General features: G+C 43.0%; 1 protein-coding gene and 1 long non-coding RNA gene across 2 annotated transcripts in view; one reads left to right on the top strand and one right to left on the bottom strand.

Moving 5' to 3' along the window:
* The window catches only part of LOC130256607 (unconventional myosin-VIIb-like), a 48,240-nt gene extending 26,704 nt beyond the window's left edge, over positions 1-21,536 (bottom strand). The window contains exons 1-21 of the mRNA XM_056498361.1: positions 21,398-21,536; positions 20,016-20,058; positions 18,597-18,710; positions 17,839-17,991; positions 16,457-16,641; positions 15,490-15,611; positions 14,660-14,802; positions 14,453-14,566; positions 12,649-12,802; positions 11,669-11,745; positions 11,242-11,361; positions 10,890-11,032; positions 9,570-9,780; positions 7,945-8,080; positions 7,561-7,721; positions 5,130-5,267; positions 4,144-4,296; positions 3,490-3,588; positions 2,855-2,949; positions 1,665-1,749; positions 296-514 (exon numbers count right to left, since the gene is read on the bottom strand). Coding sequence (XP_056354336.1) covers positions 296-514; positions 1,665-1,749; positions 2,855-2,949; positions 3,490-3,588; positions 4,144-4,296; positions 5,130-5,267; positions 7,561-7,721; positions 7,945-8,080; positions 9,570-9,780; positions 10,890-11,032; positions 11,242-11,361; positions 11,669-11,745; positions 12,649-12,802; positions 14,453-14,566; positions 14,660-14,802; positions 15,490-15,611; positions 16,457-16,641; positions 17,839-17,991; positions 18,597-18,710; positions 20,016-20,033 — 2,640 coding nt within the window. The 5' untranslated portion in view covers positions 20,034-20,058; positions 21,398-21,536. The remainder of the gene's footprint in view (positions 1-295; positions 515-1,664; positions 1,750-2,854; positions 2,950-3,489; positions 3,589-4,143; positions 4,297-5,129; positions 5,268-7,560; positions 7,722-7,944; positions 8,081-9,569; positions 9,781-10,889; positions 11,033-11,241; positions 11,362-11,668; positions 11,746-12,648; positions 12,803-14,452; positions 14,567-14,659; positions 14,803-15,489; positions 15,612-16,456; positions 16,642-17,838; positions 17,992-18,596; positions 18,711-20,015; positions 20,059-21,397) is intronic.
* Positions 12,740-24,200, top strand: LOC130256611 (uncharacterized). The gene is made up of 3 exons (XR_008841157.1): positions 12,740-12,823; positions 22,456-22,515; positions 23,572-24,200. It is a non-coding gene; the product is annotated as an uncharacterized LOC130256611 (long non-coding RNA).
* Positions 24,201-25,719: the final 1,519 nt, after the last annotated feature.

Genomic DNA, 25,719 nt, shown 5'->3' with positions numbered 1-25,719 from the left:
AGACCCTGCAGTAGAAACTGATCTCCCCTTGCAGGACTGCCTGATACACACAGATCTTATCTTTTCTCCCTTCTGTCAAAGCCACTGCAGCTATGTCAGTGAAGTTTAGATCCATGAGAATGATCACATAAAGCAAATGTAAACAAGATCTGTCTCCTTAACACTCTGCTTTTGTACTTGGCAAGAGTTCAAAATAAAATACCCCAAAATTAATATTCCCACACAGTGCTATGTTAAGGCAACAATTGCTGGTGATAAAATCACAATGTGTTCACAAGGTATCTGTGTGCATTACCTCTCCCTTTATCCTCCGGTAGGTTTGGCGAGCGAACATGCCCCTTGCATACGCCTGTATGACACAGGCAGCTTTCCTCTGCTCTGCCACCTTCTGGCGCAGCAGGTAGCCGCGGCACACAGCCTGGAACCTGACGATGCGAGCCCGGGTGACCTCGTACTGCTGAGCCAGCTGCCGGCTGCGGTACAGCGCCTGCAGCCGCCCGAAGCCCAGCAGCACCTGTGCATGGTGCAGAAAGAAATCGTTATGGTTCCAAACCATCGACATGGCTTGGGGTGTAAGGTGGCATGAGCAGAAGACAACAAAATTTGGTAACTGGATGAAGACACTGGAAGTGGCTAATATAATATTACCCTTTATGCTCTGTTTTCTGTTTCTGGCCTTTAAAACTAGTATATAGAGTTATTTGGGGGATCTGTTCCAGGGAGCAGCTCCAGAAAATGACAAGGTAGCCTGGGATTACAAGAGGAGGAACAGAGCAGAAACAAAGCCAAGTGAATGGAAACAAACAATAAGACAGGAATTGCATTACTAATGCAGAATATATAATGTTTCTGACTGAAACTGGCCGTTTCTCCCCCTGCCCATCTCAAATGGGATGTATGGGATACAATAATAATAATAGTAATCCCTGCCACACAAATACATAACCTGTGAGTGCTCCCAGTTTTTCTCATCCAGAAAATGCACCTTCTACAGAAGATCAGCCAATATTTTTCACACAGAATCACACAGAAATACCAAGGTTGGAAGAGACAAAATTATCTAGTCCAATTGTCAACCTAGCACCACCATAACTACCCCTAAACCATAGCCGCAGGTGCCACATTCAGACTCCTCTTCAACACGTCCCAATGACTCCACCACCACCTTAGGCAACTTATTCTAGTGCCTAACCACTCTTACAGTGAAAATTTTTTCCTAATATCTAATCTGGATATCCCCTGGCAAAATTTTTAATCATGTGACATTGATATAGTGATTTTTCTGGTAATTTTTTACAAATTCCCAGTTTTCCTATAGTAGAAGACACTCATAGCATGGTGATGATGCACCAAAGGCTAAGCTTGCGTTTCCGACTATAAGAAGTGTAGGACCACTTATATGTCAGGTCTCTGGAGCCAGGCCTGCCAAAGGTGAGTTGGGTTCCTATTTCACCAAAAAGCAGAAATGTCACAGGTTCATCAACCCCTGAGATATCCCAGAGCCCTCCTTGGACTTTACACCTTCCTTTACACCCTGTCATCTTGTCTATTCTCCCTTCAGTTGAGAATATACTGATTCCTAATACTCCACTCAGTCTGGCAGGGTGCAATATATAAACACACACACCCACAAATATATATTCATTGATACACCTTCATCTTACCATTCTGAATTCCTTGCGGCAGCAGTAGCCTCTCCAGGCTGACTGAATGGCTACAGCAGACTTCCTCTGTTTCAGGAACTGCTTCCTAAGCAGACAGACATGTGAGGTGACAAACAGCAGGTTATTCACTGTTGCTTCTTATGACAGTACTAAATAATAAAGCAGTGCTTTTTTCCCTTTTATGGGATGTCCACAGTCTGGTGCCAGCCTTGTTTGCTGCAAAAATACTCATAGGAACTACCAAATTAATTGCTGTGGTCAGAGAGCTCTGTAAGAACTCACATCAAGACTGCACAAGTTTACTTCCCATCTAGTAACCTCTTCCTCCCCAGTGTTTTGCTGGCAGGACAAGGAGCCTATCTGAGCAAGATGAACCTCCCATGGTACAAACTGTCACACTGCAGCTGAAAAAGCAGCACATAGGTCTGATGGGTTAAAAGTAAAAGCAAGGTGAGGCTTTTTGTTTGGATACTCTGTGGGATAGCAGGCAGAGTCTGAAAAAAAAAAAAAAAGAGGGAAGTTTTGGGGCATTTGTCATATTTTTCAGTTCTTCCTTCACTATGGTCAAGAATATTTCTAAACCAAACCAAGACTCAGTCCTATATTGTGGTTCTGATTGAGGGAATATAAGATCCATGAGGAAAATTTTGATATAAAGTATTAAATGAGGACAAACATTTATTTGACAGTGACTAAATTTCACTTCTGAAGATATTTCAAACAAAACCAGACACAATGCAAGAATTAAGCATCTTTGGCAAAGAGAAGGACTAGTTAGTTTCTGTCTGATTCTTATCAATTTCTTGTATCAAAGAAGCATCCTAAATAAGAAAATTCTAGCTCTGAAAAGGGCACAGATTCCATGGGGATTTCCTGCTTTTCCAGATGTTTACTGTTTACTAAGAACATTAAGAGCAATTCCTCCCTTCAGACCTTCCTTTTCATACATGCCACAGCCCTGCATTTTGAAAAACATCACGAAAATAACAAAACTGAGCAAAAAAAAATCTTTGTCCAACATCTGCATGGATACACTGTGCATTGTTACATGATGAGCATGAAATTTAGGGCTGGTGGAAGATACAGATTTATACATGTCATACTCAGAAATGGTGCAGAGTGTGTTAAGCTGCACCACAAAGATTAACTGCTTCAAAATAATGTAAATTCCCTTCTGTAAGATCACTGACCTGTCCTTCAATCCTCTCATCACCTTCTGGATAAGAAGAACCTTATCTGTGAGTACATTTTGGCGCTGCAGCTCCAATACAGTGTCATGATAATCCTGTTAAAAGAAAGTGTGGATATGCCATCTTACACGACACACCTACAACCTATGGAAATGGGACACATGATCTGAAAGAGATCCAAAATCAGCATGATTTTGTAGCATAATATGACTAAAATGCATTTATGGAACTGCAGTAGGAAGACTGCACACCACCTGACCAGACCTGGTCTAACTATAGCCATAAACAAGCAAGAATCTGCTTGTAGCAAGACTGTTTTCAGCTGCGGGTGTGCTACAGGCAAGGTGGTCCTCTGCAACTGTGAACTGGTATCCTGTTACTTTTCATGCTCCAATACATGGCACAATGCTGTTTCAGCTGCAACGCTGTAGCACAGAGACAGGATCAGCCTCTCCTACACCAAACCATTGAATTGTCTGGCTTTCAAGAACAAAGATCCACCCTCAGATTCAAAAGACAGTTTGTAAGACAGCCCTGTCCTCTTTGGTCACTACTCTTGCACAAGCAGGCCAAGCTGTGCTGTGGAGCATCCAGTTTTTCATGAGAAAAGACAATAAACTGTGCTTTTTACTTACTTTAAGGAAAATCTTGGTCTTTCCAACTTGCCAGCTTTCATCCTTGCCCAGCACTGCTTCAGAAATGCTGATGCAGCTCTGTCGAATATCGTTCTTCAGCTGATGTGCAAAAGCATCATGATGTTAGGGCTTGGCTGTGAAACACAGCAGCTGTACTATGCAAGGATCTACTGCCCTGCATTCCAAAGGGCGAAGAACAGAAACAGATGAGGTCTTGCAGACCTCTGGGCTGACAGTGCAATGAATGAAAATGGCTCAGCTCAAATGATCAGGAAGAGGAGGAATGTGATTGCATGACTAAGCATTCCAGAGTCAAGGTGTGAGGAGGATATCAGAGACCTGAGAAATGTGTGATCACAATAAAAAAACATCTGAGAGCAATGGGAATGGGGATGTTAGCCTGCCTGGGATGTCTGTATGGAGCAGGCCAAGGACAGCTGGACCTCCAAGCAATTCTGCATTTTCATAAGGTTGAAGGGAGTATTTAACTATTTAGCTGTGTTTAGCTGTGATAACAGTTCCTGTGGTGACATTTCCTGTGCTGACAGCTCTCTCAACTCTGCCAGCAGTAATTCAAGAACTCTACCCTGGGAAAGACTAAAGCCTCATAAGGAGAAGTTGGACTAGCCTTAAACCATGTTTTTGCTTACACACCTTTTGTCGAAGAGACCATGGCAGAAGAAACCTGTATCTCTCAAAGAACTCCTCAAAGCTGTAGCGAATTGGGTACCCAGCTTTCCTGATCTGAATGGTCTCCAGCATCCCTGAATATCGCAGCTGTTTGATACACAGCTCCCGATCAAACAACTGAAAGGGAAAGCAGACAAGGAGGAGATTTAGCACTGATACATGTGCAGTATCCCTCAGAATATGTTTATTAACCTCTGGCCTCAGAGGGCCTGCAAAATGGCCTACTGTGATTTTTAAAATTGTATTTTTCTTCAGTGCACTAAATTAATTCATTATCAGCATAAACAAGTCACCCCAAAGGGTCTTCAATTTTGTGTATGTCAGCAGTAGAAACAGTCTGTTAACTTCAGTCTGGCTTTTTCATTCTAGAACTGCAATTTCAGATGAACTGATCATAATTTCAGAGAATTGATCATACAATTTTGCAGGTGTGAATAGATGTATTAGCTGCTTAGGCCTTTGGGCATACCATGCAAAAAAAAAATTTAAATCATGAGACCAACACCTTACAAAGTTTTAGAGTACAACCAGGTTGATATCCCCTGAGTTCCAGCCATGCATCCTAATGACAAACTGTCTGCTCCTGGTATGTCAGATTAAGCCAATCACCCCTCTCACAAACTCCCACAGCTCTCCTATTCTCTCTCAGGGTATTTCACAGTATGCTTACTGTTGATCCTATGTCTGTCTTTACCAAAAAGGTGTCTATAACTCTTCCAAGGAATACACCTGTGTGCTTTATTGCTATCCATTACTCAATGGTGCTTTTTTGAGATGCTTTTGTAAATTAACAATGCTGTATCCTCCTACTATGTTTATTGCAGGAATACCCTGTACTCAGGCTCTTCTTGGGTGCAGCCAAATACAGCTGTAAAATGTTACACAGCATCTGAGAGCCTTTTCTCATCAAACCTTACCAAAGGCAAGATTTTATATTGTTAGAACATTACCAGTGGTTTCTTGTAGTCATTTGGCTTGATGCAGCGGATGAAGTATGGCTGGCACTGCTCAAGGATTTTCATTAGTTTTTCCAGGGATTGCTTGAACTGTCCTCCTAGCGTGGAGAGCCGCTTGGTGGTATCCATGCCCTGGGAAGAGAAAGCACGTGCTGACTGCAACATCATTCACTCCCAGAGACTAATTAATCAACCTTTGTATTTTTGTACATTGTAACAGTATCACACAACCACCAGGAAAAAATTATTTTCCTACATGGGAGCTACATTGGCCATCTGCACCTCATTAATTTGGGATCATTCTTGTAAAGAAACGCCACACTAAGTGCTTTCACCTTCTTGGGCACTAAGTTCTAGTAGTAGGGGTGGCTGTGGTGGGAGTAATTCCACCAACAGGAGCCCACATGCTCCTGTGTCTTCCAACCAAGGCTGTGTTTAGTGTTGGGCCTGGGTGCCAAGCTGTTATTCCTGGGTGTGTGCCTGAAAGCTTGGTGAGAAAAAACCACTCCCAAAGCAGGAATAAACTCCAGGCCAGATACTTTGCTGCCATCATAACTGGGAATGCTAAAGATCCAGAACAGCCCATTCCTTAGGAATTAGGACAACTGATCACCTTGCTCATTAATACTACAGTAAGCTGTAGGCAAACTTTTACTGGAGTATAAGGTATGAGGTATTCCAGACTTGCCCAGCCTCTCTGGCAGCTGTCAGAGACTGGTCCACCTGTCTTTTTCACAGAAATCATCTATTAGTCCTAAGTTTCTATATCTCAATATGGGTATGTTAAATTACAGTGACAACAGTACAGATTCCAAGTAACAAAAGGACTCCATTGGCCTTTTACATACAGGCAATGATCATTGCAGCACAACACAGCTGGTTTGTTTGTTAGTTTGTTTGGGGGTTTCATCCATTGTGGGGTTGTTGTAATTTTTTCAAAGAAAATAATTTAAAGAACATTGGCTGCCCTCACTTCCATGATCTTTAGGGTGCCTCATCGTAATGTTCTGTATCTAAAGTGCCCTTTTGATTACTCAGATTTCCACCCTCTGCTTTAGCTACAGGGCAAGGCTGCCCTCCAGTGATCAATCGTTTGTATCCTTGGAAAACAGCTCCTGGGAATGTCTCATCACAGCTCTGATGCATCTTAGGGCTAGCGAGCACCTGAAGTGGGTACAATAACACCATATAGGTATTTTAGACCTAAGAGATTTTCACTCTCAGACCTTAGAGGCCTTTCTGCTGTTCAATCAGTGGGATGGCCACACAAGGCCCAAGCCCATGCCCTCATGATCTCATACATGCAACATTGTTAAAGCTGAATTCGTTGAGTTAATGGTGACTTTTCTGTTGTGGTGTGTCAGGAAAAGTACTCTGAGACCTCAGGACAAAAAGGTGTTTTTTGGCAAATCATTCATTATTCTTTTCTGTAGCCTGCTTCTTGGGCTTCCCAATGGTGGTCCCATTTATTTGAACATCAACAGCTAATTTCTGTGCATTTTGACATGAGGTAGCCCACATTTGGTATTACCTTTCTTGACATGCTGCTGTACATTTTTTTTTCAATAACACAGCCTTATTTGTAGGGACAAGATCCATTAGGGCATTAAAGCAATGTAAATACACCTGATATTTAATCTGGAGGTATTAATAGCATTTAAGAGATGCTAAGCCAGTTATCTGTTGCTGCTTATACCACTTCTGACATTCTTTACCCCCAGGATGTTTACCTGTCCATGGCCAGGTGTTCTGGACAGCAGAAAGCCACACTGGGACAAAGACAGAGGAAGAAAGGACAAGATCAGAAAACAACACCAGAAGAATAGACAGATAACAGGTAAGATATCAAGCTGATTGTTCTGTATCCTGACAGGAAAACTCAAAGATGTAAACAAGTGAAAGCAAAAGTACCTTCACATACTGGTGACACTAAAAAGCTAAATGTTCAGAAATCAAGGTATGTGGAAGTTGGAGCAGGACAGAGAACCTGAACTGTGCCTCACACTGTTTTCTAGTCCACTGCACTTCACACCCTTATTTTTACTAGGCACAGACACAACAGGCACAGTGGAGTCTGTGATAATGACCCATCATGAACTTTGTCACATAGTGACACACATAATGATGTCCAGTTGATTATAACATGTGGGGAGGCATCACGATTCGTGGTTCTGAAGCAACCTGCAGGCATGGCTACACAGATGTCCAGGGTGAGACCTGGGAGGCAGGGCTGACATTGCACTTGTTTACAGCATGAACACCAGACCCTGACTTTTCCTGCAGCCCCCTTGGCAGAAATAATTTGAATTAAAAATATAGGGATTTGCAGAGACTGTGCAAAAGAAAGAGGAGATCAAGACAGGCAGAGCTTTATGGAAGGCAGGAGAAATGAGTTGTTTCTGCAAGACAGTGCCAGTAAGCCAACCTTGTAGACATGGTCAGATCCAAGATGCCGAATGGTCCCACGTCCCAGACTAGGTGGGGTTGTTTCCACCTGGAAAATCTCTCTCAGGAATTTGTTTTTGGAGGAATGGACCACTTGCATTACATTAGCACTCAGCGTGTCACGATTTTTCTCCAGGAAATCTGTAGGATGGAAACAAAATTAGCCTGTCACCTCTGCAGCCTGCTGGCTCTAGCACCACTCTGTCTACCTAAAATCCACTTAATTTACAGTAACTTGCAGATTGGTTTAGAGTAATCCTTCTGACCTCCTGATCAACTTCAGATCAACTACCCTGGAGAGCCACATATCCGGCCAGGTCATGCCCTTCCTTTCACCCTCTGTATCCAGCAGACATAGGCTCACCTTTTGATTCATAAAAGACAACCCCAGCAAAGTGGTTGATGCCAAACTTGGTATCGTGAACACTCTTAGGTGGGATGTAAATTTTACTTTTACCATGGAGGGAATTGATTTTGACAAGCATGGTGGCATCTGTGCCCTAGAAACAAATACAGGTAAAAAAGGATGGTTAAGCAGATTGTCTCCAGCACTGCCCTGTGCTCAGCAAACAAACAGAAGTGGTGTTTAGTGGTAACAAAAGCTCAAATTCTGCCACTGTGTGTGTAGTAGATCTGGAGAAAGGTAGTGTCAAAAACATCTTCCCTTTTACACAGACCCCTGTCTCAAGCCTCATGACAGAACACACCATCAAGCACAGGGCCTAGTGTTCTAGGGCTGTACACATTACTAACATCATCAGGTGGGCTGAGAGTTTACCACATCTTTGGATCTCACAAGCAAAACCCCCTACCAACTTTCTCATGCCCTCCTACCCAGGAAGCTGTAAGGGATGCCTCCTCCTCCTCCTGGGCAGGCACAGTTCTTCTTGCACTCCCCAGCTGATGCAAGACTCAGACATCCCTGGAAGAATCCCTGAGCAGATCCCAGTCAGCACACCCAGACCATGAGTTCCAGAGGCTAGACAGTCAGCTGGATGCTTCTCTTCAAGGGGTGCCATCATGATGCCATCCCCTCGTGGGCCATGTGAGCTCTGTGCACTGGCCTGCACCCAGGGCAGTGGGGCCTGTGCTCTCAGAAGTCACCTGCTCTGGGAATCATGGAAGATGTGCTTTCTTGATCTGTGGGACCACCCTCTTCTTAGGGAAGAAAGGGGAAATCTGTCTGCCTGTACATTGTGATCATCTCAAATAGTTACCTGAAGGACTACCAATGAGCTGAGGCAGGTGCTTGCTTTTCTGCACTCCTTCCATTGCCATCTGATTCCTGCACCAGCACTCCAGTTTAGCCTCACCATGCTCTGCAGACTATGAAAACACTCTATAGGCATGCCTGAGATCAGATCCTACTTTCATCTCTGCTCTTCTCTTTGAGATGACTGGCCTTTGCAGAATAACTTTTCACAGAATCACAGAATCATGGCAGATAACAGCCACAGGCTTTCCCTCATGCACTAGCAGATCACCTTGTCATGGAAGAAGATCAGGTTAGTCAAGAAGTGCCCTTGCTGACTGATCAACATGTTGTTCTGTACCTGCTCTGTGATGGTGCTCAAAATGATCTATTTATCACCTTCCCTGGCACCAATGTTAGCTGCCAGGCTGTAGCTCCCCTTCAGTTCCTCACAATGGTGGCATTGCTCAATGAAGTCTGTCAGCAAGGGGAAGAAAGAGCAAGCTGCAGCTCAGACTAACAGCAGAACAATATCAATAAATGATTTCAAAGATTTCCTAAGAAGCCCTTGTAAAATTATCTGGACCCCTTCCTTCTCTGTCTGGAACAGCTGTAAGAGTTTCAACGGCAAGGCACCAGGAAGAGCACATTCCAGCAGACAGTGAAGCAATTGTGTAGTGAGATAATTTGAAAGAAACATCTATTGGGAGAAGATATTGCCTCTGTGTGTCTAAACCCATGTGTTACCTGTGAGCTGTATGCAAACCCAGGCATTATAAGTGAAACCAGAAATTTACCTTTGGGAACCTGCTCTCTTCATCAATGAGGGAGATGATATTCATTGGCTTGACAGCAATGACTTCCAGAGCCTGATGGTTATCAGTGAAGTCAATGTTGTTCCAGGTAATGTGCTCTGCAAGGTATTCCTCTTGCTCCAGCTTGAACACATGGTGCACGAAGAACTGCTGAAGGTGCTCATTTGCAATGTTAATGCACAGCTGCTCAAAGCTGGGGAAGAACAAGATGAAAGCCCATGGTCATCCTTGGCCAGTGCTGCACTGCTCTCTCCTGTTTGTTTAGCCTCTGCATTAAATGCAGATACGCCACTGCCATATTCCTCAGTGCTGATGACTGCCATCACTGCATGCTGCCAATCTTAACAATACAAGGGAATAATTTTCTGCAGATCTTAGGAACAGCACAAAATAGCAGGAGAGAACACAAAAGATAGAAGACAGACTGTAGAGATCCTAGATTCTGTTCCAAAAGTCACTGAGAAATATTATCTGGCTGAAGGCAAGAGGCATCAGTTGAAATGAATTGCAAAAGATTGCAGAGTATGTGCTGATGGTTTGTGGAGAACTGATGGTACCTGACAACTGAGAGAGCTGCTGCTCCCCTCAGAGAGAAGGGCAAACAGAAATGCTGCTTTGGGAATGGAAACACCTGTGGAAGAGACAGCGGAGACATGCAGTGACACGATGGTGTGCTGACCAGGCACTTTGCTGACCTGCCCTTAGGAGTAAAGAAATTAAGCTGTAAACAAGCAAACAAACCCAAAAACAAACAAACCCAAAACCATCACCAACAACAAAAAACAACCGAACAAACAAAAAAAAAACCCACAAAAATTAAAAAGAAAAAAGAAAAAAGATGGGAGAACACTGAGAAGGATGTAAGCATGAGGTGAAATGGAAAACACGACAAAGTTTCCTTTGTACTACATGCCAAATATATTCCAAAAGATATCGTAAAATGCTATGGAACAGGAAAGTTTGGTACAGAGACAGGGATATAGTACATCCTCACATAGTGGCTGCCTGCCACAGTAGCTCCATAGCCATCTCCCCATAGAAAATTCCTCAGGCTCTGGAACAGACATGTGCAATGGCTGCACTAAAATGAAGGCTGGAGAAGGAGGCAGAAATATGACCAAGACTGAAGAAAAATGGAAACTGCGTGACCATAATTGGAAAATACCAGTAATGGAATTTTCACCATTCTTCTGAGAATCAGGATGATGATGAAAGAGCATGTGTCTCTTTGTTTTTTGCATTGTTTCCCTTTACATCAGCTGCTATTCAGCTTCCTATTGCATTGCATCTGGAGTTTCCTACCTGTTGTTGCTGAAGTTTTCAAACCCAAAAATGTCCAGCAGTCCAATGGATTGATGTCTGTCTTTAGGCTTCTGAGAAGCTGGGTTGAAAATGGCTGAGTTGATTTTGTTCACGATCCACAAGAAAATCCGTCCATATATACCCTGAGAAAAAAATAAAAAGAAGAATTAATGCCCATCATTAGAGCCTTGTAATTACTGCTTGCTATTGTGCTGTTAAGCTATGCCTGAGAACTGCAAGGGCCTGGAGCCCTCTGGGTCAACGTTTATCACATAAGGCCCCTCAGTCAGGAAAAAAGACAGCTCTCAAAGCATCTCCAGTCTTTAAACAGGGAAGCTGTGAGCACCAGTACCTTCACAAAGGCATCCCTCCCATTGGCAGCTTGAACCACATTCAGAGGCCTGGACACACTTTCTCCTCGGACAATGATGGAGAGGTTTGTGAGGCTGTTCTGGAGTTCACTGTAGTCCACCTGGAGAAACAGTCATGGCAACCTGGTCATTCCAGGTGGATAAAGGAGATCCAGCAAAGTTTGTATCAGAAAGAGTTTGCTACGACAAACTGCTTGTCTAGCAGCTTCCACTGGCAACTTGCTGTCCCATTTAAAGGTCTCCCAGCTTGGAGAGACATCTGCAAAGCATGACTGGTGTGTCAGCAGGACAGAGGTGACATGCCTGTTGAATGTCCATTCCTGCATAAACTCCAGAGAGTGCTCTGCCAGTGTGCTCACAGAACAAGGGAGAAGGAAGAACCAGCAGGAGAAGGTGAGAGTCCATTACCTCGAGCAGTTTGGTGGCAATGGAGAAGTGTGGTGAGTCTATCACATCAGAGCAGTCCAGGTTGTCGTACACGGCCGCTGCAAGGAAGAAACAGCCAGTCTCAGGGGGAACCGTCACTTAATGTAGCTGCATTTCTGCGACCTCATAGCGCTGGGGGTGTGGCAAGGTACTCAGTTCTCATTTGAAACTGACAGGTGTGGTGATTTTACCAAGGAGAGTCCTGATTTCAGCCTGATTCAGGGATCTACAGGGCTCTCTCATGTCTAAAACATCAGGCTAAAAACAGCAGCCAAACTGACAATGTTATTCATTTAAAATAGTAACTACTGGGGATCTGGGAAAGTAATATCTGACTCCAAAAAATGTGTTTCTGCAAATATTTTCCTGTGTATCTGGCTTGTGGGAAATTTAGACAACAAAGAGGAATAAAAAAAAATTCCTATTTTTAGTAGTCAGCATTAATGCAAAGATTCCACTTGGCATCTCTGTATCAGGCCCTCTGTATCACAAAGTAAGGAATTCTTTTCTAAAATGTGAAAGCTTCTGGCATGTGCTAGTGAGTCACACTGTGCCTATCTATACCAGAAGTGCACCTATGCAGGTGAGTGTTCAGCAGGAGGATGACTGCTGTTATCTCCAAGGCAAACATCACTCCTGTGTCCTCTGGCTTGTGTAGAACAACAGTCAGCAAATGTAACATGGCATTATACTCTGTTGTTTCCTAGGGCCTATTTACAAGCATGGTGACCTGACAGTGTGACAAAAGAATAATAAGATGCTCTTTTTCAAAACACAGGGCAGTGGAGTCACAAATCAGAATTTAATGGTGCTTATCTCCCTGCCCTTCCAACTCTGTTCACCTGTTAATACAGGTCAGAGCAGCATAACCTAATCTGTGCAGGTGGAAGCAGGTAGCACCCAAGGGAGTACCTTTACCATAGAGTCTGAGGAAAGGTAAGCACAGGAAGTGCTGAATTTACCTTGGAACTCTACATTCCCTAGGTGCAGGATGGCAGCCAGCAGCTTGCTGATGTCCCAGTGCTCAGAGTCTGAGAACATGAGGATCTTCATAGCGGAGCGGATGTGGGCATAATCCTTGGCGTCATTCCGGCTGTCGCAGGACATGCAGTTACCCTGCAAGCACCACACCAACAGGTAAGGAAAGCCCTCCTGCTACCCAGACAAGGAAGAAAGCATGAGCAGACTGACAAGCCTTTGTACACAGAGTGGCTGTCCTGTGAGTCCACAAGGATGCAAGGTAAAATCTAGACATTCTATATCCTCTTCCCATGACTGTATCTTCCTTCATTTTTTCTCTCAAAAAGAACACATTAACAGAGGGCTCAATAATAATTTCTTCAGGGCTAGACTGAATACTGGGGAAGCCAAAAGGAAAAGCTGATGGGAAGACTGCTCTGGAGCACAGAAGGACGGGAAGCTTTGACAAGATTACCTACATTTACAAGGCCAAGCCTGTTCCTTTGGTTTCCTCTCTCTGCCTTGTCAATAGAAAATTAAGAGCCCTCATCCCAAACCAAAGCAAGTCGAGTTGGATAAGTACTAGAAGGCAGATCTCAAAATAAAAATATTAGGTCCTAGTGGAAGGCAAATGGAAACATCCAAGGCAGCATCGGAAGGACCTTCATCAAAGCCTGCACAGCAGGTCCTAGGATGCTGCTCCTGATAGAAACTATTTTTAGCCATAATGAAGATGGGGAAATGCCTTTTTTACCCTTGCCATTTCTGACAATATAATGTGATGATTACAAAAATGAAATATTCCTAGACATTTCAGTTTACAGCATGTAAACATGTTAGCTTGTGCCAACAGCTTACCTTTACAAAACCATGGATATGCTCTCCTTTAATCCAATCCTTCTATTTCAATATCACACTTCCCTACTGCTGACCCAGGGGCCTTTTTATGGAATAGCCAATGGGTTAACTGCACTAATTGCACTCATCAGCCTTGCTGCAAGATCACTGCTATTTTGAAAACATTACATTTGAAAAAGTCTCCACAACTTTAATGGTTTTGCTTTTGAGATTCCAGAAACAGACTTGTTTTCTTTTCCTAGAAATTAGATGCCCAGCTCCAGCTAATTTCAGTAGAGGCAGGGCTTAAACACATTCTTTCCACAGCTGTAGAACAGCCCAAATCTAACCAACTGGCATATGTAATACAAGGTATAGACACAGGCTAAAGGATAGGATTTTCATAATGGCTTTCACGTCCCAACCACTCAACTACCTATTTTCAAAAACCTCATCTATGAAGATCCCACTTCTGTCACAATGGCATCATAACCCATGGTCATTAGTGTCAATCGTGGGAGGTTACACTGAATGCCAGCTGCCTGCATTATGTATATAAGATTTATGAGATATAAGGACTTGGATTCTTATTAATTTTCCTCTGAGGTACACATATATGATTACCATTCTTCCTGGCATGAGATCCCTTGCATTCCTTTGAAATCTGAGTGTCAGGGAAAGTGGGGGATGTTGTCCACATTCTGTTTTATGAGGTTTTTTATGCTTCTTAAGTCTGCCTTTGACAGAAACAAGCCTTTGACCTGCCACAAGCTGCTTCCCACTGGTGGACAAGACAGTAGGTGTCTGACACTGGTACTCACAGCACTTTTGGTGTTATTGCTTCTGGTACTCTAAGGGGAGGACTGTTCATATTTGAGAACGACAATCTGCAGCTCCTAGTGATTGTAATTGCTCACTGGAAGAAGCAAATGGCAGAGGGATAATGGAGAATAAAGCAGAGGCTATTACCATGGTGAGATAAGTGTACTCTGAAGCAGTGCCCAGATTCAGCATCTTTTTCTGCTCTGTATTCATCCCCATTAGCATGCAGTAGAAGATGTGATAGTTCCTCTCCTCTGGAGCCTAAAAATAAAAGAAATAGGCCAATGGAAAGCCTTGTCAGGATAAGCTTCTAAAACAAGAACAGGCAGAATGTACACCTGCCAGTGCCCTCACCTGCCGGCAAACCCGGGACTTCTCCAGGAGAAACTGTTCTATCCGGGCTCCTTCTATCACACCGTTTTTGTTGAAGTGAATATCAATGTATTTCCCAAAGCGGCTTGAATTGTCATTTCGAATTGTCTTGGCATTTCCAAAAGCTGATGGGCAAGGGACAGAGAGAGTATCTGTATTATTGCAGTTCATGACCATCAAGCCTATTTTTTCTCCTCTACTTTGCTGCTATGCTAGTATTTAACACATTGTGTTCCAAATGACAGTGCTGAGAAGCACTGGAGAATGTGTTGTCTCAGTCTGCCTGCTGAAGAGAGGGGCAGATATACTGTGCACCCAGATAATTGGGTCCTAAAAGACATATTCAAATGATCCAAATGTGGTCTATATCTGGCCAGCCAAGACTTCTGGGCAATTCAAGACCTTCAGAAGGATTTACTGGGAACACACTGATCCCTGTACAGAGAAAGATGGGAGTCTCAGGGAGCTCTCCCACAGATACATCTGTGCTTGGCCAGTCATTTTGTCACACTGTCTAGGGCAAATGCCAAACCAGGGGGCTTTGCCTTGGGCTCTGCAGTCCCAAGGACTCTTGTGCTCCTGGCAGTTCCAGGGTAAATATTACAGTGGCATCTCCTCCTACAGCCTGAGAGCAAAGCTGCAGTGAACTGCATGGGAACATGGCAGAAAAGTATAGAGAACATCTCCAGTGCATCTTTAGTGTTTCAGGGGGGTTACCAGTTAAGCAGATACAATGCTTCAAGGATCTGTTTCTGATTTTTTTTATCCTGAGATAAATGTGGCAAATCAGCCATGTTTGCTGAGTAACCTACCTTCCAGAATGGGGTTGGCCTCTAGGATTTGTTGCTCTATCCAGGAATGCTGGCCACTGACAGCTGCCAAAAACTGTAGAATTAGCTTTGTACTTTCAGTTTTACCAGCTCCAGATTCACCACTGCAGAAAGAAAAAAAGACCATTACAGGCTTCCTTTCTTTTTTTGGTAACATGGAAGACCAAGTTAAAAAAAAAGCAATCCCACTTAAGTTTACCCTGTGAATGGCAGATCAGACTGTCTTTCATAGAGGGCTGGAAAATTTGAGTCTTTCATCATCTTATCGGCTCAAATTTAAGTTGTTTTTCAGACTTAAGCTGAGAACTAAATTCTCCCACCAATTAAAAACAAACAAATCCATGGAAGACATTCTGTACCTGTGCAAATTAAATGACCACTAGCTTTTCTTCTTTACTGCATTAAGAGATTGTCAGTGCTAGTGTTAGCACATCAGCTGAGTTATATCAACTGAGCACATCAACTCAGCTATAATCAGATACTATTGCAATGAGACTATCTGGTTCTTCACATTGATGACAAACAGAAAATGGATTCTTTCTAGGATGAAGAAAGCTTCCATCCATCTTTGGGTTAGCAGAGGTTATTTGTCTTGAGGAAATGTCTAGGCTCAGAAACCACATGTAACATAAATATCTTATCACCAAGGTAAAAGACAGCCCTATATCACACACATTCAGGTGTTATGTTTCTGCATGTAGTGACCACATGCAGAATGTACAATTACATCCAAAGATTCTGGGGGAAAACAATGGACTTTGGAAATCCTTTGCTTATATTTTACATTTTGCAGCCCTAACTGAAATAAAGGAGCAGGGAAAAAAATTTCCTTCCTGTTGTCTCTAGTATTATCTGTGCCCTTCCATTTGGAAGATCTTTTGTGTCCACAAGGTGCCCCAAACCATGCCAGACTTGGTTTCTGCTATTTGTCCTCTCTGAGTCCATTCACCTGATCACACAGCACTGGTCTCTCTTATTCCTCTTCATATTGAAGTAACAGTTGTCTGCAATGGCAAAGACATGAGGTGGAAGCTCTCCAATCCTCTTGTTACAGTATAATCTGATCTGATCCACCGTGTAGAGGGGCAGCAGCTGGTATGGATTCACTGCTACAAGGATTGATCCTGTGTAAGTCTGGAAAACAGTTGTGAGCATTATGGCTACAGCAAACTTGCAAACAAGAATACAACCAAAGCCACTTGTAGTATAATCTAAACACAGGCAGGAGGGAAGCCTGGGAGATCACAGCAGCACTTGGGTGAGGCTGAGAGAGCCCAGTTCCTCACTGTCAATTGCTGTTAAACATCCCAGGATGAGGCTTTTGCCCAAGAAAGAATGCTAGGTGTAACCTCCTTGCCAAATGACATCTCAGTTCTGTCTCAATCTGAAGTACATGGGAAATCAAATTTGACCTGGCACTTTGGTGTTATCATAAGGTGTTTTGCAGTATTTTGTTAAGCTGCTTTTGTATTCTAGTGCAGATGTAGCTGAACTTTGCTAATGGGCCAAGTTATAATTGTTCTATTCATATAGTGATTTAGAAACTTTTGCATACAGCACCACCAGTGAAATGAAGGAGGCTGTTGAAGGCTGTGGAAATGCAAGGCAATAATGTTGTTTGAAAACTACATGAAACAACTTCAGGCTGCTAGATTTTAATATAACAGGTCTATACACACACCTTGGTAGTTATAACTGTAGGATCTATAAAATCAGCCTTTTTTTTAACCTTAAATATATTAACCTTAAATATTATCATACCTATGTTGTAAGAGGCAGCTTCTCTCCAGTACTGTATGTAATATGGGAGGCAAGGCACGGAAAAACCTGAATATTAATTATATTACAAATGGGAAACTAAGGAAAAAAAATAAAAATGCCCATGTAATGAACAAAATATCCAGATTTATTCATTAGCCATCTTATTACATCAAAATCAAGTAAATGTTGGCCTGGACTGTGGGACAATTGAAATCATGTCACTACATTCTAGTTAGGCTGATCCTCCAGGTAATAGCAGCACTAAGCTGTAACACGGTCTGGATTTAGTTCACTGGCAGTGGCTGGTGGCAGTGGCTGGTGGCAGTGGCTGGTGGCAGTGATTGCTCTGGGAGAAAGCAAGTGGAGTCACTACCTGTGTCAGCACTGTGACTGAGGGGCTGCTGGTAGCTCTCTTCTTCACAGCCAGAGTACTCAAGTGAAAGAAGAGAAAAACTGTGTCATGTCTCCTTGGCACCCTTAGTCATTAAAGAAGTGTGTGAAAGGCTCACAGGCTGCAGAAATCACTTGCTAAATGTAGAGGCTGTTGCTGGAAATGGCTGCAGCACTCACATAGATTTTGTGCTCCTGATGTCGGATGAGGAGGTTGTGCACCATGCCAGCTTCATGGAGATCCCCAAGGCAGATCATGTCCTCCACCCCCTGCACAGAGGACGGGTGCATCAGGCGCACCATGTGCATGTTCCGAGCCGTGATCCAGTGCTCCTGGCAAAGGAAGGCACAGACTTTAACCTGGGATGCTGTGGCTCAGAGGCAAACAAAGGACAGCTGGGTTAGACTAGAGTGAGCTTCAGCATAATACGTGCTCAAGCAAGCATGTTCTAACACACATGTGACTGGCCAACAGGAATTAACTGGTTTGCTGCTCCCCAGGACAAGAGGGTTTAAAACACTAAACAAAGCCATTCAGGTGGGTTCTGAACAGCACCAATTTTAACACTGTTCAGAGTGCAACTCTGTCATCACAGACAGAACATTGTATGAGGTAGGATACAGTGGGATGATGTTTCCACCTAAAACTTCACCAGATTTAGGGATTGGAACCCATCCATTTCCTTTTCCTAACCATGTAGATATAGCCTCTATCTTAAGAATTTCTGAATCTTCCTAGTGCTGGGACCTGGAGATGCCAGATGACCATCCTATACTTGCCTTATTTCTATAGTCTTTCTTTCATTATATCCTACCTATATCAAAGTCAGACCACCTGGATAGATGGAGCCTTGGTCTAACACAGTAGGGCCTTCTTTTGTACTTTGCACTTTTACATTTTATGTTCATCTTTTACAGAAGATTATAGCATAGCCCACCTTGCCTTCATCATCCTCCAGCAAGATCCGTCCTGAGTCAGATTCCTTTACAACTGCCCCAATAGGGACATTAAATTCACTGTTTGGTTGAGTGTCCAGCCACACATGATCACCCTGGGGAGAAAGAAGCTACTGTCAAGTACAGTGTGATACTTGATGCCATGTAGCTCACAGGCAAACACCCCTTGGTTTTACTTTTTTAGTTATTTGATTTCTTTAGCAGTGTTTAACTGGGTAAGTTCTTACTGCCTGCAGGCAGTACATTTGCAGACCCCTGAATTCTACTCCCAGCTCCACAGCTGATCAGGAACATGACTTAGGACAAGTCATCAAACCCAGCTGTCTCACAAGAGGAAACGAGGCAACACTTTTTCCAACACTTTTTCGCAATAATGCAGCTCCACTACCTCTCAGAGGCTGGGTGGGGGCACAGTGAATGCTGGGGAACTGGCTTGGAACTGGGAAACATGGCAACCTCCCATGAGCTATGATATTCTCTCAGAAGAGAGAACATAGATTTTATCAGGAAAGAGAAAACAAACAAACAGATGTACATACTGGATGCCTGGAAACATAGAGGCCTCTGTTGTGAGAAATTTTAGATATTAATTTTTCTTGCTATATTCGAAATGTGAGTGCATATATGATCTCTCTTAGGAAAAAAAATAACACCACCAACACTCTTTATCCAGCCCAGTTCCTCTCTTCACATATGTAGAGGCTTGTCAACATCTGGCATCTCTGAAGAACAAGCAAGAACCTGCTCTGCTGTCTCTGGAGGAAGGGGTGAGCCACAGCTGCCCTTTCCTAGGAATGAGCAACATCTTGGTGTTGCCTGTACCAGTGTCCTGGTTATACTTCCCTACTTCAGGCCCTCAGGAACACTTCTCTTGCTCCAGACTCTAATACAGATTCAAACAGAAAGATGGAATAAAAACTGAACAGAGTTGTAGATCAGTGGACTTTGTAGCTGTGTCTTATCACGTACAACTTTTGTTACACACTACAGCATTGATTGTCACAGTTTCAATGCTTATACTGAAAAAGAAATTTCTTTTTCCTCTCAAAATACTTTGTGGCTTACATTTAAAACCAACCAAGCAATATAAAGCATCCATAAACACTGCACAAGATTATGAAGAATGTTATAGACTAACAGCTCTTATTTGTGTTGAATAAAACTCCAAAGGTAATTTGTGTAGTTTCAGTGCCACGCCTTGTGACAGAGGTCACCTGCTCAATAAGAGCATGGCCTGATGAGGCAGGACACCTGTTCCCTAGTCTAAGCTAAAATTATTTTATACCTTGTTGATACTGGGTTATTGCTACTTTCTTTTGATTGAACCATGATGGTAAGGTAATTTTCTCCTCTTTGGGCCTCAGGCTAATCACTCAATCAGAGCAAAGAATAAGACTTACCTTTCTGAAAACCACCATTATGTTTCAGGTCACTGTACGCAACCTGCATGCCAAGAACATAATGTTAGGTCAGAAAAGAGCTTTGATGAGAACAGACAGTGGGGTTTTCTTGCAAAAAAAAAAAAAAAAAAACCCAGTAAAATGTCTTAAAATAATTGTGTTAAAGCAGAAGAGATCAGAGTAAGATACACCCAAAGTAGAAACAATGACACCATCTACACAAAGCAAAGAATCTGCAGCACTGGGGTGATGCTCTGCCACATAACCCTGGAGATGCTCTCAGCCCTAAAGCTTTCACTGTGCTCATTTTCATACCAAATAGTTCTCTAAGTCAAATGCTAGGCACAATTATTGTTTGAGCTTCAAGGCTGTCTCTCTAATAAAAAGACTCCATGATGCAATGTGATTTGATGCACAATAGAGTTACCTTTAGCTGGTCCATTGACCCAGCAGTTCAGTGGCTATCCTAGAGACACAGGTTTAATTCATGCTTTCTGAGCTGAGTTCCCTCAGACCTCCAGCTTGAACCCCCCCACCAAACAATAACAGAGGCCTAGAGTTCACCTTCCTTGGCTGGAATGGGAGGGATTGCAATCAAAGCATGAACAGCAAAATAAGAGACTGGAGGGAACCACAATAAAATTAGAAACTCACTATCAAGAAGATAACAGCCAAAATATCAGTGGCCAGAAATCTACAGCAGTGCTTTAATTAAGGGATGATGCAGTTTAGGCTGTCCTAACCAAGAAACTAAGGTCTTCAATGCAACTTTCTGTCCCACAGAGCTGGATTTTGGGAGTGATTCCATGACTAGGATGATTTGCCAGCTGCTCTTTCATATTCTGTTATTCTTACAGCAAAGTCTTCATGTTCTTATTCAGGACTCTGAGGCAAGACCTACATATCAGCTTCAACACTGACATGGCCTATTGCTGTCAGTGGTCCAGGGTGGCCCAGAAGCACAGTCCTTGGCAAACATAGGCTAAATGTGGGCCACAGTCAGTGACTCCAACTGACAAGCATTTTTTCACCTGCATCAGAAACCAGAATATGACAAAAGAGCAGAAATGTTGACCCTGAACAAGGAGGCAGTGGCAGATGCAAGCACAGAGACAGCCACACAGTGTCCCATCAAAGGGACAGCTGGCTCCGGATCCAGTCTGACGGAGCCAAGAGCAGACGTGTAGGGAGGAGATCCCATATAATCCCAGGTTATTCAGTTCCAACATATAAAATTCTTCTTCTCAGAGAAGCAGTAAGTGGCCACCCCCTGCACCTGGTTGCATGGCCACTTCCTGGCCAAGCCTGGCTCTCTGCTACTTCTCTTGACAAAGAAATGCTGCACCATAAACCAAATCACACCCCACAGGATGGGACTTTACCTCTCAAGAAGAAATCTTCACTCTCTGGCTTTTGCAGCTCGGGTCCCTCTTTTTCATAAGCATTGGAGTAAGAAGTAAAAGGAAGATGAAACTGGCCCTGGTGCCATTAAGTGCCAGTTCTCCACTGCACAAAGGAGGAAATGACTGAAGCACAGTTATTTATTACAGGACTTTGCTCCCAGCTCAGTGTATATGTCACTTCCAGGTCAGGTGCTCCAGCAAGCACGAAGGCTAATTCTTGCCTGAGTGAACCTTAAACTTCAATTTCCCCACTGGGCCTGTATCCTTTCAGATTTCTGGAAAGCATTCCCAGAAGAAAACCCTTTAGCATCTGGTCTTATCCTGCTCCAAGAGGACTGACTTCCCTAGGACTGTCTCTCACCCTGTTATGTATTGGGAAAATCAGACCCTCATCTCTTCATCAAAACCTCCCCTTGGTTTTCCATAGCTCTTTTCTGCAAGAAAATGCCCATCAGTCTGTGTCCTGTCTGGTCTGTATTTCATAGTACCTAGAGCTCAGACCAACATTAACTCATAGCATTTAACTGAAATTCATACACACACCCATATAATGGAACAAAACGCCCTGGTTCACTATCATGAATTTATCAACAAACACTCTCTCCTTGTGTTCCAGAATCTAGGTGCACGTTAACTCCCTATGTGTCCACTTCTCTCTTCTCAAAATAGAGTGGCCAAGAGTTTCCTCTTTCTGTTGGCTCCAGATGAGCTCTCTGTGTCCTTGCAAATCTGGTTAAATTCCAGTATGGGAAAGAAACAAGTGTAGTACATCTGTAGAGAGGCAGATACAGGGTTTCTCCAGCCAAAGCATGAACTCAGGAGTCAAGCACATTGCAACCCTTATGAAGAGCCCAAACAGTGAAGATGAGATTTTTACCATGTATCTTAACCCAGCCATGTCACCTCCCTCCAGGGCCTGTGTGCAACACTGTGCACGAGTCTGTGTCCACTATTAAACAGGCAAATGTAAATGTGCAGTAATTGGGAGTATGTGCTAGTATACCTAACACCCTAATTCTTATTTTCTTGTTTCCTAGGTTCAGTGTGGCTACACTGTATAATGGGGCCCCTCCCATAGCTCCATGTCCAAATCAGAGGTAAGTATTCAAGCATGGCAATAAATAGTTGTGAGTAGCATGTGTTTATCAACATCACATATTTGTGTTTTAATGTCAGTCTCCTTACCCAGGTTTTTGTTTAAGTCTTACAGCAGCAGATACAGGTGCAGAAATAAAATGTAGGCCCTTCAGGGCTCAGAAACCTTTGGAGAGAAGCAGAAAGCCACAGAGAGCTTTCTTCCAAGTTTCTAACATCATTCCTACTCAAAGATTTTGTGTCAAAGTTGTTCTTCAGCAGACTTACTTTTGATACAGTTTTTAGACATCTATATATTGTATGTGATTAACAAAATTCCAAGTACTGATTTTATTAGGTAAAGGTCAAATAGTGGCAAAGAAATCCAAGTGCATACCTTTATACTACCAAGGCAGATATCTAAACCCAAAGCTTTTTGTATAATTGGACAAAAAAAATCCATGTATATTCCTTCAGCAAACAAAACATACCTGCTAAAATTCCAAATGGAGCCTGTTTGGGGGCAGAGAATCTCATTCTAAAATTAACTATGTTGTTAACACTTGTGCCCAAGACACAGTGCCTGTGCTACTTCAGAGGGAAGTCCAGGATTTATGTCCTATGGACACTGTACTAGATGGAATCATAGGGAAATTGAGGTTATCTGAAAGAAAAGCACAACACATTGTACAGCTGAAATATGTAGTAGAAGGGAGATTGATTTCTACAGCTGACGTACTCAAGAGGTAGAAAATAAAAGCTGAGGGAGCAGAGATTTGATATACCAAGAGGAAGCAGCCCCTCTGTGCAGCACATGCAGCGAATAAGAGATGAGCAGCCTAAAGGTGCCTCCAGAGAAGGGCCTGGGAGTGCACAGGGCCAGCTCAGGTTTGGGCAGGCACTGAGCTGTACAGACAAGGAAAGTCAGGAAAGGAACTTGCCAGGAATGAACAACACTACGTACTGCTGAAGAGAGTTTGGTGAAGGACTGTGCAGGGCACAGGAACATTTGTAGTGGTAATTAGGGGTAATCTCTAGCATGGTCTATGCTGATTAATTGTTGTAACCTTTCCTTTAAGCAAATTGCTGATGGTGAATACTGTGACATCACATCTTAAGTAATAAAGCTCAAAAAATTATTAAGTATGCAGCAAGACACTGGCACAGGCTGCCCAGAGGCTGTGGCTATCCCATCCGTGGAAATGTCCAAGGCCAGGCTGGACAGGGCTTGGAGCAACCTGGGATAGTGGAAGGCACCCCTGCTGTGATGGAACTGGATGAGCTTTAAGGTCCCTTCCAACCAAAACCATTCTGTGATTCTATGATGAATGCTACACCAAGAAATGCACCAAAATAAAATTGGATGAACCCCAGTGAATTTGATCCTGCTGTTGTTCAAAGCAATAGGTCTGCCCAGATAGATGGTGTTAGCAAAACTGCCTCTTCCTGGCAGTTCCTGCCTCTTCCTTCCTCTTTCCTAATTAAGAGATTGATGTCAGGATCAAAGGGTTTAATTTGCACATGGCACTATCTGTCATATTTTCTCTCCAGCTAAATCAAAGTGGCCTTGTCATTTCTGCATCACCAAGTCCTGGATACCAAACATCATTTTATGTTAAACTAGTTATTTCTCTGAACTTGAAGCGAGGTGGATTGGGTGTAAAAGTTTGCAATTTAAACTGTTCACTCAGCAGTCCTCTTGCCTACACTAACCTCCTTCCCTTCATCTAAGCAGATTTGTAGCTCTAAGTCACTGATGTCTGTTAACTCTGAAAGGGCCGGTGCACAGAACAAAGTGAACTAAATAAGAAGTACATACCATTAAAGGATTTCCAAGTGCATCGCATGGTTTTCTTGAGCATTCTGTTCCTCAGGGAAAGAGTTATTTCATTCCAGCCTGTTCTCGGAGTTGCACAGTGAGGCAGACTGGCAGGGCTCTGGGATCTGTGTCATTACACACCTTCACACATGCCAAGTGGGCGCTGCTTACGCTGCTTGGTAGAAGACAGGTCACTCTCCCCCACTGTGCAATCCCATTACGGTCTGACTGTCACTCTATCCTTCCTTTTGGAAAGCAGCCAGAATGGTATTACAAGAGTATGTTACAGACTGATATCTGCCAGGCTCTGGCTCATGAGGAACAAAGGCATATGCACATTAGTGTGCACATGCATGGTACCTGCAGAACGTGGGCTGGAATGGATGCCCAGTTATTCAGCATTGATACGGTGACCTTGTTTCAGACACAGTGCTCCCTCCCCTGTGTGATGTGCACGGCATGTCATAAGTAGGTTAGGAGGTTTCATTTCAGAAAGATGGGAATTCATAATGATTAGGAAGAAACCTCTGTGCCTCCTTCCACTCTCAGTAAAAGCACAAAATCTCTATTCTTTCATCAGTGCTGCCTCAGTGCATCTGGGATTTGGGACAGTGGCTCACCATCACTGCAGAACATGTTACATATCTATAAAGGACTAATTTCCAAGATGGACTATCATCATACTCTGATCCTCTTGGAACTTTAGTATGGGATAGATTTCTGTGTTTTCTAGATACCTTGGTGCAATTTCCAGGTATATTGGTACACATTATTCAACAGGGATTTTTTTGGTGTTTTTTTTAATTAGTTTTTATTTTTGTTTTCCCTTGTCCATTATTTTGTATTACTCTACTCCCAAGTTGTTTCTTTATTCCTTTATTTGTTGTGTTGTAAAGTTGTCATCCTGCCTTCTATTTAGTCAGTTGTGTAAAGTCATTCCATTTCTTTACAGAAGTCAGAGAAGTGCAATGACAAGACCCTCCCATCACATACTGCCACATGTGCCTGCTCCTTCCAGAAATTATCTCAGTGAAACCACACAGTGCAATGACCTAAAAGAAGTAATAATCATATAGGACCAGGGAAAAAGGATATGATACCATTAAGAGTGTGGTCCTGAGACTCACTTAAGGATCTTTGTGGCTATCTGCAAAAGACCAGTAGAGCTGTAAACAACCAGACATTATCTGTGTTTTATGGAAGCTGCTTTCAGGGAAAGGGAAAAAAAAAAAAAAAAAAAAAAAAAAAAAAAAGTTTTCTGCATTTTTGCTAAGAATTAAGAATTGTATCTGAGAAACATCTGACTCTACTGCCAATTTCTCCTAAGTGTTTCACTGTAGAATATGTTGAGCAATGACTCAGTTCTGAGAGTTCAGCTGTGTTTAGCCTGGTACACTGAACTCCCTGC

This window comes from Oenanthe melanoleuca, chromosome 9 (genome assembly GCF_029582105.1).
Source record: "Oenanthe melanoleuca isolate GR-GAL-2019-014 chromosome 9, OMel1.0, whole genome shotgun sequence".
In the NCBI taxonomy this organism is placed as follows: Eukaryota; Metazoa; Chordata; class Aves; order Passeriformes; family Muscicapidae; genus Oenanthe; species Oenanthe melanoleuca.
The sequence above is the reverse complement of the archived record's forward strand: the minus strand, read 5'-3'. Positions and strand labels throughout refer to the sequence as shown.